This window comes from Elephas maximus, chromosome 6 (genome assembly GCF_024166365.1).
Source record: "Elephas maximus indicus isolate mEleMax1 chromosome 6, mEleMax1 primary haplotype, whole genome shotgun sequence".
NCBI lineage: Eukaryota > Metazoa > Chordata > Mammalia > Proboscidea > Elephantidae > Elephas > Elephas maximus.
This window is the reverse complement of record NC_064824.1, coordinates 72930196-72942745: the sequence shown is the minus strand read 5'-3', so window position 1 is coordinate 72942745 and position 12550 is coordinate 72930196. Positions and strand designations below refer to the sequence as shown.

The window sequence follows — 12550 nt, the reverse complement described above, 5'->3', positions numbered from 1 at the left end:
GATTTTAGTTTGCACATTTAGGCCCTTAATTCATTTTGAATTTGTTTTTGTGTATGGTGTGAGGCATGGATCTTGTTTCATTTTACTGCATGTGGGAATCTAATTTTCCCAGCACCACTTATTGAAGAGACTCTTCTTTCTCCATTGAATGGACTTAGCACCCTTGTCAGCAATCAGTTGACCATAGATGTATGGGTTCACAGGTTATTTCTTGATAAGCAGCATGATTATAAAATCAGGCCTAGAGCTAGAAGAGGTTTTCCTAAGGTCTCTTTCAGGCACCCAAGCCTGTTTTCCTGAAGCTAGAACGTGCCCTTCCCTGCTACTTGGCAGGGATATGCTAAACCTAAAGATAAATATGACACATCTTCTAGAGCATCAGCTTTACTCAGTGGTAATTAATTGGAACATTTTTGTATAAAACAAGCATGGGTCATTACAAGGAGTTGGAGACACACTCCCTTCGGTTTCTATTCACTGTCCTCTGTCCTAGGGGGTGTTTTGGTGGAAAAGCTAGTAAAGCACTAGTCTAGGCCCTACTGGCCAGATAGCCTAAAATAACGTTTGACCTTATTAGTCTAATCTTCAATCGTGTGGTTAAATCATCTCCTCTTGACCTGTCTTTTATGGAGGAACATATGGGTGGAGATTCCTCTCAATACATTAAAATGTCACCAAGAGACATATTAAATCATCCTTTAATCTTTTCTTCTTCCTCCTCACAAAGCCAGTTGGTACAGCCTCATTTTTTTGTGTTTTGTTTTCTAACTTACTGGTCACTGAAGGGCCCAAGTGCCTCAAATAACTGATAAGATGTCAAGTTCCATAGGGGATGCAGTATACATAAAAAAAGGATCTAATGATTATCTCCATATAAAGGAGAGCACCCACGTGGGTGTTTCTTAAAGTTCTTAATTTCATTAGAATCCTTTGAGACAATAGGAATTTTATAAAATGAAATATTATGGGTATGTGAAAAGCTTATTTTGGAATAAAACATAGCAGTGTCATTAAAAAGAAAAGACAAGTTAATGTCAGGCAGTGAGGTGGACAATTAACACATCTGTGAATTAAGCTGATACTTACACTTCTTACACAGTAATTGCTTGTGAAAGTTAAATCTTTTGCCTTTAGGCCACTGTTGCCATATTTCAAGTAATAAGATTGGGTTTTCATTTTACAGGTGCGTTTGAACTTCACAAATCTTTTACTTCACACGATGAGTCAATGTTTATCCTTGTTGAGGCTTTAAATGAATATTTAAAATAAATTACAGTTGGAATAATCTGGTCAAATTATAGTTTATTTTTGTCATATGTAGGAAATCTGCTCCTATAACTTAGGTTTAATTAAGCCTAAAACACTTCCTTTTAAAAATAACCAAATCACAGAGACTTCATCCTAGCCTATTCAACAGAAGTCACTGGAGGGACGATAAAACTAAAAACGTAGTTCTTAACTTTTGTTCAGTTACACTGGCTTGCCCTTGTGAAACTGGTGGTGGATAATATTCACCGAGATGCAATAACTTACTAACCTCATATGGCTTTTAAAATCTGAAAACAGTGTTATTAACATTAATCCGAGTATGCTTTTTAAGTTGTATATTCAATATGTATATACAATAAAAGGCTTTTCAAAAAAGTGAAAACATCTAGAATTTGAGAGTTTTGCCCTGGATTTAAAGTCTAATTATTGATAAAGAGTTTGAGCTTCTCTAATTTTGTCTTCTCTATTATTACAGAACAATAATAGTGTTTAAGTCTGACAAGTAATAAGCATCAAAAATGCTGGGTAAACAAACATAAAGATGTTAATGACACATCTTCCCAAGTAGCCTCTCAGACTCATCTAGGGGGAAAAAACATAGTGGAAGTTTCATGGAGACAGATTTCAGCTTTTTATCAAGAAGACCCAGTGAAAAATGTTGTTATGATCATCACCATATAGTCGTAAATGGCAGTGAACTTACTGTGTAATTTTGCATATATTAACATGGCTACATAATTCAGGACAAGGACATCATCTTCCACTTATTTTATTTTATCTTCCCAAAGCACCGCTTACCATATAAATTGTTAAACAGTATATCAGGCCACAGTCTAGCATCCTCTAGGAATCTGTAAGTGAAAAAAATAGGATTGTGTCCTGAGAATTAGCTTCAAGATTGACATATAAGATATTTGATATTCAAAATTACCTTTAAAAAATTAAAAAAAAAAGGAAACCCAAAGAGGTAGAAGTTGCTTATGCTTACCTAAGCACTGACCTGAAGTGAAGAAGGCCCAGTGAAATGGACAGTGAGTATTCCAGTCCATTGGCAAGGCTATCTTAATTGTGGAGGATTCCACAGATCGCTTTATGCCATTAATTATTCAGCTCATCTAACCCACTTCGCTTGTTCTGATTTCATTTTCATCAATTGCATAATTATTTTTTGCTTCTATTGTAGGTGTGCTACCAAAAAAGAGCATGTTGGTTACCCACGTTGTGTTAATTATATCTCATTATATCTTGTTGTACACTAGACAACTGGCATTCTGGTTTTGCCTATCAATTTTATGAGCTTGGTATTATAATGTTAATCTCTCTTTGAGAAACATATAACCTCCTTGTGCTGGCCAGATAAGTTTCTGAGTCCTCATTATTGATTGCCAGATCAAAGCCCAAAAAAAATTTGCCAGAGTTACTTTGTGAGGACTCACTAGAGATGGTCAGCGGGCCTTTCCCTTGTGGACATCACTGTGTGCTGAATGAGTTTGAACCTCAGCCAGGCTGGTGTTCCCAAGCTTGGTGTTCCTCATGCAGTGCAAACGCTCCCTTCAGACTGTCTCTTGGAGAATTTATCACATCGTTGTTGTTTCTTACACAAAAGAAATGTTAGGGCTGTACTTTTTGTTTGAATTGTGTTTTCAAATGTCTTAACGTTTAAATATTATGATATATGTGTCAGGGAGCATTTTAGAGTGTGCAAGATTCGATAGTGGAAATGTTAGTATAGAGTAATTTAAATTTGTTATACACTGAAATGAATGCATGGATGTGCTTTATTGTTATCTGCTAAATGAATAATATGTTAATACTAGCGGAGCTATGTCATGAAGACTGAGTTAAGAATTATGATATTACTGTTGCCAGAAGCGTAAAAATTTAGAGCCCTGGCAGAATGTAAGAATTTCCTGTGCAACATAAAAAGTTATTTATCCCAGCACAACTTAAGGAGTTTATGGAGTTCTGATATAGAAGTCTTTCATGGTTGACTTAAAATGCATTTGAAATTTTTGATTAAGTGATGAACCTGGTGGTACAAAAAAAAAAAAAAGAGTCTGGTAGATACTATAAATTCCAATATAAGTAGTGCTAAAATGGCAAGCAGTCCGAGGGATACTAGAATATAAATAACTCAGAAATTTACTCAGATAATAACCTTTCAAAATTTCATGTTAACCACAGATAATATGAGAGGCAGGGCAGTCTAGAGGAAAGACACAATTTGAAAATCTTATTTCCATTGCATACAAGTTAGATGACCTTGGGCAAGGTACTTCACCTCTCTGACACTCTGCTTCTTCATCTATAAAATGAGAATTATAATATCTACCTTACTGGTTGTTTTGACAACTAACCTACATCATACGTGTAAAGCATTTACTAGTATGGTGCCATGCAGTTAGTTGTCAGTTAATTAATGGAAGCTGACAGTATTATTGTTAAGTCCCTGGAATATATTCTGCACTTGGCTGTAATGGAGAGAAATTAAGGTTACAAATAATGATTTGGAATATGAGGGTAGGAATAATTTGTGTAACTATAGTGAGTTGAGTTTGCTTGAACCCATAAATCTTCATGATATACCTTGTTACTGGAAGTTCTAAAAAAAAAAAAAACTTATTTATACCTCAGTTTTAACATTTTCTAGAAATTTCAGGATTTCACTAAACCTAAACCAGTGACGGTAATTACCACAAGAGTTAATCCAGTTTTACCTCACCTCCCCAAGTCTCAGGATATTCCTTTACGGTCTCTTTGTGAATGAAATGTTGACTTAGCTTGGTTAACCCCAGAGCACTGTGCTCATTAGTCTTATGGCATGACAATGATATTACAAAGGAGATGACTCTGTGCATTGCGTGAAGCCCTTTCAGTTCCTTGGAGAACACTGCTACCATTAATGAGGCCTGATATTCAGTAGCTAGAGATTTATTTCTTTGGCTTAAGTCTTGGCCTCAAAATCCAGATACTCCTGGAAAAGAAATTTTAATCAATCATTTGTGAGTAAGTTGATAAGACCCTTTCCTGTAAGCAGGGTTCGATGGTGGGAAGGTGGAGAGAAAAGTGATTACTCCATAGCTTGAGTACAGGGGGTCAGACTGCCAGGACAGACTAAGGTGAAGATTGCAGAATGGAGATCCTTAAGATGTGTCCTGAAGCCACCCGGATATAATTTGACATGAAGCTCACACTGTGTAGGACAGTAACCTTGGGCCTTTAATTTGTATCCTAGTCACACATTATACCAACTGTGATCTTGGAAATATAGGCCCTTGGATACCGGGAAAGGAGAAGAAACGTCCATTTATTGATTACTTTCTGTGTACCAGGAATAATGCAAAATGCTTCCCACATATTATCTCATTTAATTCTTAATGATTCTATAATGCAAATATTTTAAATCCATGTTACCCATAAGGAAACAAAGACTGAAATACATCAGTAGCTCGACCAAGGGCATGACACAGCTCATAAACGATGGCTCCAAAGCCCATGAATTTTCTTTTGGGCTACACTTGCTGAAAATGAGAGGCTAGCTCAGCACAAATCCAATATTATTATTGGTCAAACAACAGGCTAGTGAGGTCAGTGGTAGAAATTTCCTTATTTGAAAAATGAGTATATTCCTTTCCCCTTCCATTCCCCACCCCCCCACCCATTCCTTATTTCTCATACTGCTCCCTCCCCCACGCCCCTTTTATCATTCTTATAGTCCACTTCTCTATATTTCAGGTGGCATGGGCAAAGAGAAAAACAGAGAGGGTTCTGGAATCTGCCCATCCCCTATCCCTTTATGCCGGGCCAGTCACCCTCTTTCAGATGAACTGTAGAAGTGACATCAGTATCAAGGATGGATAGAGTCAGGTCTGAAGAGAGGACAGAGATTCCCAATCAAAAGAGAAAGCTAAATACTGCTGGTATTTACAGGAAGAATGACTTTGTGGGATGTGTGCCCTGTCATTTTAGACCCTCCCCTCCCCCCCAAGTTAAGCCATTTTCATAGAGTCAGAATATGAGAGGGGCTATATCCCTAACACCTCACAGTTTTTTCCTACTCTTTTAAATTATTGATGTTGTTGAAAATATTCACAGCAAAGCATACACCAGTTCAAGAATTTCTACACGTACAATTGAGTGACATTGATTATATTCTTCAAGTTGTGCAACCATTCTCACCCACCTTTTCTGAATTGTACCTCCCACATTGACATAAACTCACTGTTGCCTAAATTTCCTATCTAACCTTTTGAGTTGCTGTTGTCAGTTTGATCCCATAAAGATAGTTGTTTAAAGAGCACAGTGCTTAAGACAAACATTCTTTACTAATTAAGCTAAACTGTTGTTTGATTTAAAGAAAACTTCAGGGGATGTTTTTGGTTTAAGGTTTAAAAATAATCTCAGGGCAGTTGTTTCAGGGATATATCCAGCCTCAGTAGCTCCAGAAAGTCTGGATTCTATGAGAATTTGAAATTCTGTTCAACATTTTTCCCCCTTATGATCAGGATTCTTCTGTAGAATCTTCTGTTATAATCTGCTTTTGGTCTATACCACACAAACATGCCTGGACACTCCTTCCCTTCCCTTTGTATTATGATCTCTGCCCAATTTCTCAAATTCTAGTTATAATTCTGTCTTTTAAAAGATATACCATGATACATATGTTAGTTGAGGGAACAGGGTTGGGGATAGGATCCAAAGTAGAAAGGAAAGACTGTCGGGTTTGTTGAAGTGCCAGAACATTGCTAGGTGCTTCACATTCTTTGCACTATTTATTGCTCACGACAGTCCTGGGAAGGAGCCACAGCTACACAGATAACTGTGATATAAGGAAGAATGTCTCATAGTTAATGAACAAGTGAAGGGCTCTGGGTTCACAGGAGGGTGAGCTCACATTCAACTGGTGCAAATCACCAAAGGCTTTATGAAGGAGGAGGTTTTTGAATTGAGCCTTGAGGGCTGCATTTTCTTCTACATGCACTGCATGCTAAATTTGAGGTCTAGTTACTATCACTTATTCTTACCAATTCTTCTTAGCAGTGTTACCATCTATTTTAACTAGAGAAGCTACCTTGAATAGAATCAGCCAGAAGGAGAAAAACTACCTCAGACTCCAGAGTTTCCTCTCATTTCCTCACCTGGGTGGATATAACATAGCGTTTAAGAGTCCAGTGACTCTTAAGCATACCACTTACTCGCTGAACAACCTGGTGAAGTCAGCTTTTCTGTGCCTCAGTTTTCTCAGCTATAAAATGGGGATGATATATGCCTCATACGGTTTTTCTGTGGATTTAGTGGGATGCCGTATGTAAAGTGCTTAGCGTGGTACCTGGAGCATAAGTGTTCAATAATTAATGAGTAATAGCCATGATTAATAGATTCTGTAACTATTTAGGAAACCCTGGTGGCGTAGTGGTTAAGTGCTACAGCTGCTAACCGGCCAGCTCTACTCTGTCCTATAGGGTCGCTATGAGTCAGAATCTACTCGACGGCACTGGGTTTGGTTTTGGTTTTTTTCTGTAACTATTTAAGTAGATAGATATGAGGATGAGTGATATACATTATCTAGAACATTAGAACATTGATAACTAGTTCAGAATTTGAGAGTTAGCATTTCTTGTGACTTGCAAGCTCTTCAGCAAAATTAATGGAGAAATGGGGTAGCTTCCGTATTGAAGGAGTAACAATGGCCAAACCCACCGTTAACATCCTGAGCTCTCATTTTCTATCCCCTCATTGCCCTAGGTAGCAGTCCAAATTGGAATTAACCCAGTATTTCTTGATTAAGTAGAAAAAGTGCTTAGGAAAGACAATATGATCGCAGAGTGTGCAGCAGACTTAGTAACAAAATGTTCACCTTTACCCGGCCATGAATTTTTTTGATGACTCTACCATGAATATTGTTTAGGCTTTGGTTGGATTTCAGTTACTACAGCTGAAGGACTGGGACGATCTTTAACACAGAATCTTCATCAGAAATACTACTCAGCAAAAAAAAAAAAAAAGCTACTTGGCCACATGTATGATTATTTTCTTTAATTTAGTAATGTTGTTGAGAAAAAAAAAATTAATATTGAACTTGCCTTTGGGGTTTTTGTTTTCTTTTGTTTGGTGCCTGCTGAGAATTGGATCAACTTCACTTCAGGCTGTGCAAGTCTAAAGAGCTGATTGGCCTTTGTATTTTTAGTCATCACATGACAAACTAGGTTTAAGCTGGAGAGTAATTCAGGTTAGGCAAGGAAACATTCTTCAACTGCATTTCTTCTTGGAATAGGAGCATTTTTTGTGTCATATTAATCATCTAAGGTTATGAATTTATGGAAATGAAATGTCTGTAGATGTAAATATTAATTTCTGCCTTTTATTTATTTAGCAATATTTTTAAAAGTATAGAAAGTACTAGCCACTCAAATAAAAAATAATTCAGGGGTGTTTGAAAAATCAATCATTCAGTATTTCAGATATCTAGGTTGGTTTAAGGACCACTTCATGCCCTAATTACTAGAATGTGTATTAGACACATACTCTATACATAATGAAATCTGAGGTAAGTTGTTGATGGTAGGCAGATAGACTGGTTTAATTTAAATGCAGAGTTTAGATTCTTTAAATATAGTATAATATTAGAATCATGATTGATTAAATTTAATTATATTACTATAAACCAAAAAAAAAAAAACAAAAACCCATTGCCATGGAGTTGATTCTGACTCATAGCAACCCTGTAGGACAGAACAGAACTGCTCCATAGAATTTCCAAGGAGTGGCTGGTGGATTTGAACTGCCAACTTTTTGGTTAGCAGCTGTAGCTCTTAAGCACTGCATCACCAGGGCTCCATATTACTATAAAAACCTACCAACCCAGTGCTGTCAAGTCGATTCCGACTCATAGCGACCCTATAGGACAGAGTAGAACTGCCCCATAGAGTTTCCAAGGAGCGCCTGGTGGATTCGAACTGCCGACACTTTGGTTAGCAGCCATAGCACTTAACCACTACGCCACCAGGGTTTCCATATTACTATAGCAAGAGGAAAAATAAGTCAGATGGGAGATTGTTAGGGAAGGACAAGTGGGAAAATTTAAGCTTCTTGTGGCACTTTAGTAAAAAATGTGAGTATTCCTTTTAAATTTAGGAGCCGCTTACCCTACACTCCTCTTTCTGCATCAGCAAACAAAGACTCAAGGTCTTACAAACACATTTACACTGCATCTGGTACCTGTGTAATTGAGAAATTATTTCCAACTCACCCCCACTATAACCTGGCCTAAAACTCTTTAAATAAAGAACGTTGAGGTTAGAGAATTAAAATAATGATTGATCTACTCAAGTGTAGATCCACAACAAAATTACTCATCGTAGACAGAGGCAAAACTGACCAGGGTGTTGGTAATATTACATGCATGCTCCTTGTTCTGTGTGAAAAATGATGATGCCTAGTTAAACCCCTTTTCTTTATTCCTTACACTATTTGTCAGTGTTTAGTTAACTAACCTCAGTCTATCATGCACAAAGAGGAATATAAATTAGCCTTTGATAATTTACCTGGCAGTGGAGCATTCTTTTAGAAACCTAGTACAGTATGTTAATTTTCCTCTACTTGTTAAGTAGGCCTAAAAATTTTTTTCATTTTGTAATGATGCATGACTCATTCATTGCTTGTTATCTTCCCACTGATCCCCTCCCCCGCTTCCTTGAGCCAGCAAGAAAATCTTGCATGAGAGGAGGGAGAAAGAGAGGGAGTTGAGGAGTACTGTACTTAAATACTGTTGCTTGGTTTTCATTGGTTATCTCCTTCCTTACCGTGGCCAGTCTAATCCAGCCTCCCTGTCAGATCCTTCCCCTCCCCCGCTCCCTGCCGGGGGGCTTCACGGGGTGTCTGTTGCTAGAAACTGGCTGCAGGCAGTCCAGGAATCTTTCATTCAGAATGGACATTAATATATTGACTAGGGAAGAAAGCTTTTAGAAATGTAACGTTTGTCAGAATTGCATGGCTTTTAAAAGGGATGAGAGATGCTGAGTGTTTATGTTAGCGTAGACTTTTTTTGTCTATTCAGACTCTGAAGTTTTCAGAAGCTTAAATATAGAGCCCTTTAAAAGGAAAAAAAAAAAAAGGAAGCAAGAAAAATTTGTCTGGTTAGTCGACCTCTTTTTAAGAAGTGCTTCATCATCCTCCTCCACCTCTCCGTGATGTCTCTCTGCAGCTCTCTGTAGGTTAGGGTTCTGCGCTGGCTGGCAGCATGCTCATTTGTTAGCTCAGTAGAGTTCATCCACAGACATAGATCAATACAGGTTTCATTTCTTCCTTGTAAATTCCAAAATGCCATCCAAGGAGTCTTGGTCGGGGAGGAAAACTAATAGAGCTACAGTTCACAAATCAAAACAAGAGGGCCGTCAGCAAGATTTATTGATAGCAGCCTTGGGAATGAAACTGGGTTCTCAAAAGTCGTCTGTGACAATCTGGCAACCTCTGAAACTCTTTGCTTATTCGCAGTTGACATCACTTGTCAGAAGAGCAACTCTGAAAGAAAACGAGCAAATTCCAAAATATGAAAAGGTTCACAATTTCAAGGTAAGAATAATTGTTTCTAACCTTTCTTATAAGAAAAGAAATGCACATTACTTGAAATAGGATATTAAGGGAACATCTTCTGATGCCTTTTTAAAACTGGAATGACTGGACTAAGATGTTCTTGCTGTTTAAGGAATGAGAATGTTTTAAGCTTGATTTTAGTTAAGAAATACCTGAATAAAGCTAATAGAAATCCAACCACATTTTCTCTAAGGCCGTTTTAACATTCTTTTTAACCAGTATGTGCTCACTGATAAAAGCCTTGGCTGATATTAGAAAGATCTCGTTTAACAGTGATTTTGGTGTTTTTTTTATTTGTGATGTAAATGTGTCTAAATACCTTTGTTGGCTCTTTCCTGGGAGAATTAGATCTTCTCTCTGTTCAGTTTCTGGTAAAAAGCTTTGGATATAAGAGGCATGTGCTGTTTCACCTGGATTGAGCAGATGGTCTGCATTTCCCTTAGTTTCTGTCTTTTCTCCTCTGTTAACGAGTTGACCGTGATGAAAGGGGGATGGCCACCATGGGACTGTTCATGCTGCTGACACCAGCAGCCTCTTCACTTTTTGAGTATTTGCCTTCATCTTTGTGTGTGCAGTTTTTAATTATTGTGTTAATATGTTTTATCAACTGTACGTCTATTTTTTTACATCAGGATGGTATGTGTGTTGATGAAAGCTGTGTATAGATCTTGCATGTATTTTATAGCACAACATAAAGCCGTGAAGTTCGGTCCTTTGCAGCCGAACTCCGAGAACATTCAGTGGGAGGCTCTGCATAAGGAGAGCCAGTTCCACTGAATAGGTGGATGCACTGGCATTTCCATGGTAACTTCCCAGCAGTTATACAACTTTATGATGAAGTTCTCATGATGTGAATATTTTTAGTTTAGGCAAAATATCATTAGCTTTGATATTAGAAAGGGAGTATTTGGTTTCAAAAGGTGGTAAAGATAGAAATCATGATCTTCCATTTACTAATTTATTCAAAATATTCTCAGCACATGGAATGCACCAGGTTCTGTACTAGGTAGTTTCATGCCAAATTTGCAGTTCATCCTTATTTTTAATTCCAGCATTTATTTTACTCAAGTACTAAATACTAAGCCCCAATATGTTTTTCTTTTTCCACAGTGGGGGGATGGATTTTTTAAAATTTCCAGACCATTTTAAGATAAAAGATAAATTAATAAAAAATGTTTCCAAAATGTATGATAATAGATAGCTAATATTTCAAGGTAAGCCCCATAACGCCTTCTTTTTCCTCTTTAACTGTGTTATTGAGGACCTTATCCTTTCAACCAGCATCTCCGATTTAAAATTAAACTGAGAGAGTTCATTAGATTAATACCTTACTAGCAAACATAGAAATCATGTGTGTATCCTCTGTCAACCACATCTCCATTTATGAACCTAAATACCGCATCCAGGTTACTAGGCCTCTGTTTCTTTTTGCATGATGACATACAACTTGATCTTGCAGAATTTTCATTAGGAAAATGACCCCAAATAAATTATTTTGCAAGCATAAAGTCATGTACCTGTTAGGTCACAATAATAGTCATTTAGGCTCCTAAATGAGAAACTGTATTCACAGTGTTTGGAAGCAGCTGAGATTTTAAAATACATCTCCTAAGATGTACCCCCTGGTTTGTTCAAGCTGGAGCAGATTGACCTAGTAAGGATACCGTTTCAAGTTTATCATACACACTGTCTATCAGTATTGACTAAAAACCAGTCATTGGTTTATTTAAGAATTTGTATAGACAAGCACATTTTCTAGGGTTTTTGTTTTATCTTCCACTTATTTCTCAATTTTAACTTAAAACATGACTTTGATGAGTAAATTCTCTATATCCAGAAAGTGCTGACTGGAATCAATTATGACTCCTGCCTAGATAACCAAACTGTTTTGAAAATTCTTGGTTTAAAAAAAGAAAACTTGTGAAAAGTAGATTTCTTCTTCTCTGGAGCCAAAAAAATTAAGACCAGTGAGTTGCATTACATATTTTTTAGGGTTGGTAATAAGGTCAGAAGTCTCAGAATTTGACTCTTCCCATTAAAATTACCTTGTCATTTAAAAAAAATGTTTTTGTGTGGTGGCATTATAAAATAAGATGAAAGAAAGGGGGGAAAGTCTCATGTGAGTTCCAAAAACATCCCCAAAAGAATTCGGACTTTGTGGCTGGAGCAGTTCACTCCCACACAAATGTTCACTTAGAAGGTCCCTGTGATACGTAAGTATGTACAGTTCAGAGATTTGTTATGGGAAAAACCCTAAACATTTACAAAATGATAACCATACAAGTAGCCTTGCCATTAACTATTTTCCATGATGATAGAACTGCCTAGCCATGAGCCCACTCACCAGCCTCATTTCAGTGTGGTTTTCTTTTTCGCCTCTTGAATTCCTTGTTATGCTCTGGTGTTGGAACAGCTGCCAGATCTCATTTCAAGGGGTAAAGTTAGAGTGTCTCCCTATACCTTTGGTGACAGTACTCACTGAGGTGAAAGCCAAAAAAAAAAAAAAAAATCAATTGGACCTAACTCTAGACACACTTTTATTTTTTAAGGTTTTTGTTTTTTAATAGAAAAACAGGAGGGCTTCACATTTTTGCTGTGTTATGTAACATGGTCCCCCATATCCCCTTTTTGCTGTTACTTACAAGGATTTGGTAAAGAATATGTAACAAGCAGCATAGTTACATCATCT

At 37.1% G+C, this 12550-nt stretch overlaps 1 protein-coding gene across 5 annotated transcripts in view; it reads left to right on the top strand.

Moving 5' to 3' along the window:
• Positions 1-12550, top strand: part of CHN1 (chimerin 1) — a 217555-nt gene that overhangs the window by 155551 nt on the left and 49454 nt on the right. For 4 of the 5 annotated variants that reach the window (XM_049887498.1, XM_049887499.1, XM_049887497.1 and 1 more), the window contains one exon: positions 9763-9840. In XM_049887498.1, coding sequence (XP_049743455.1) covers positions 9763-9840 — 78 coding nt within the window. Of the gene's footprint in view, positions 1-8944; positions 9405-9762; positions 9841-12550 lie in introns of those variants that run through there. The other variant, XM_049887501.1, reaches the window with a different exon arrangement.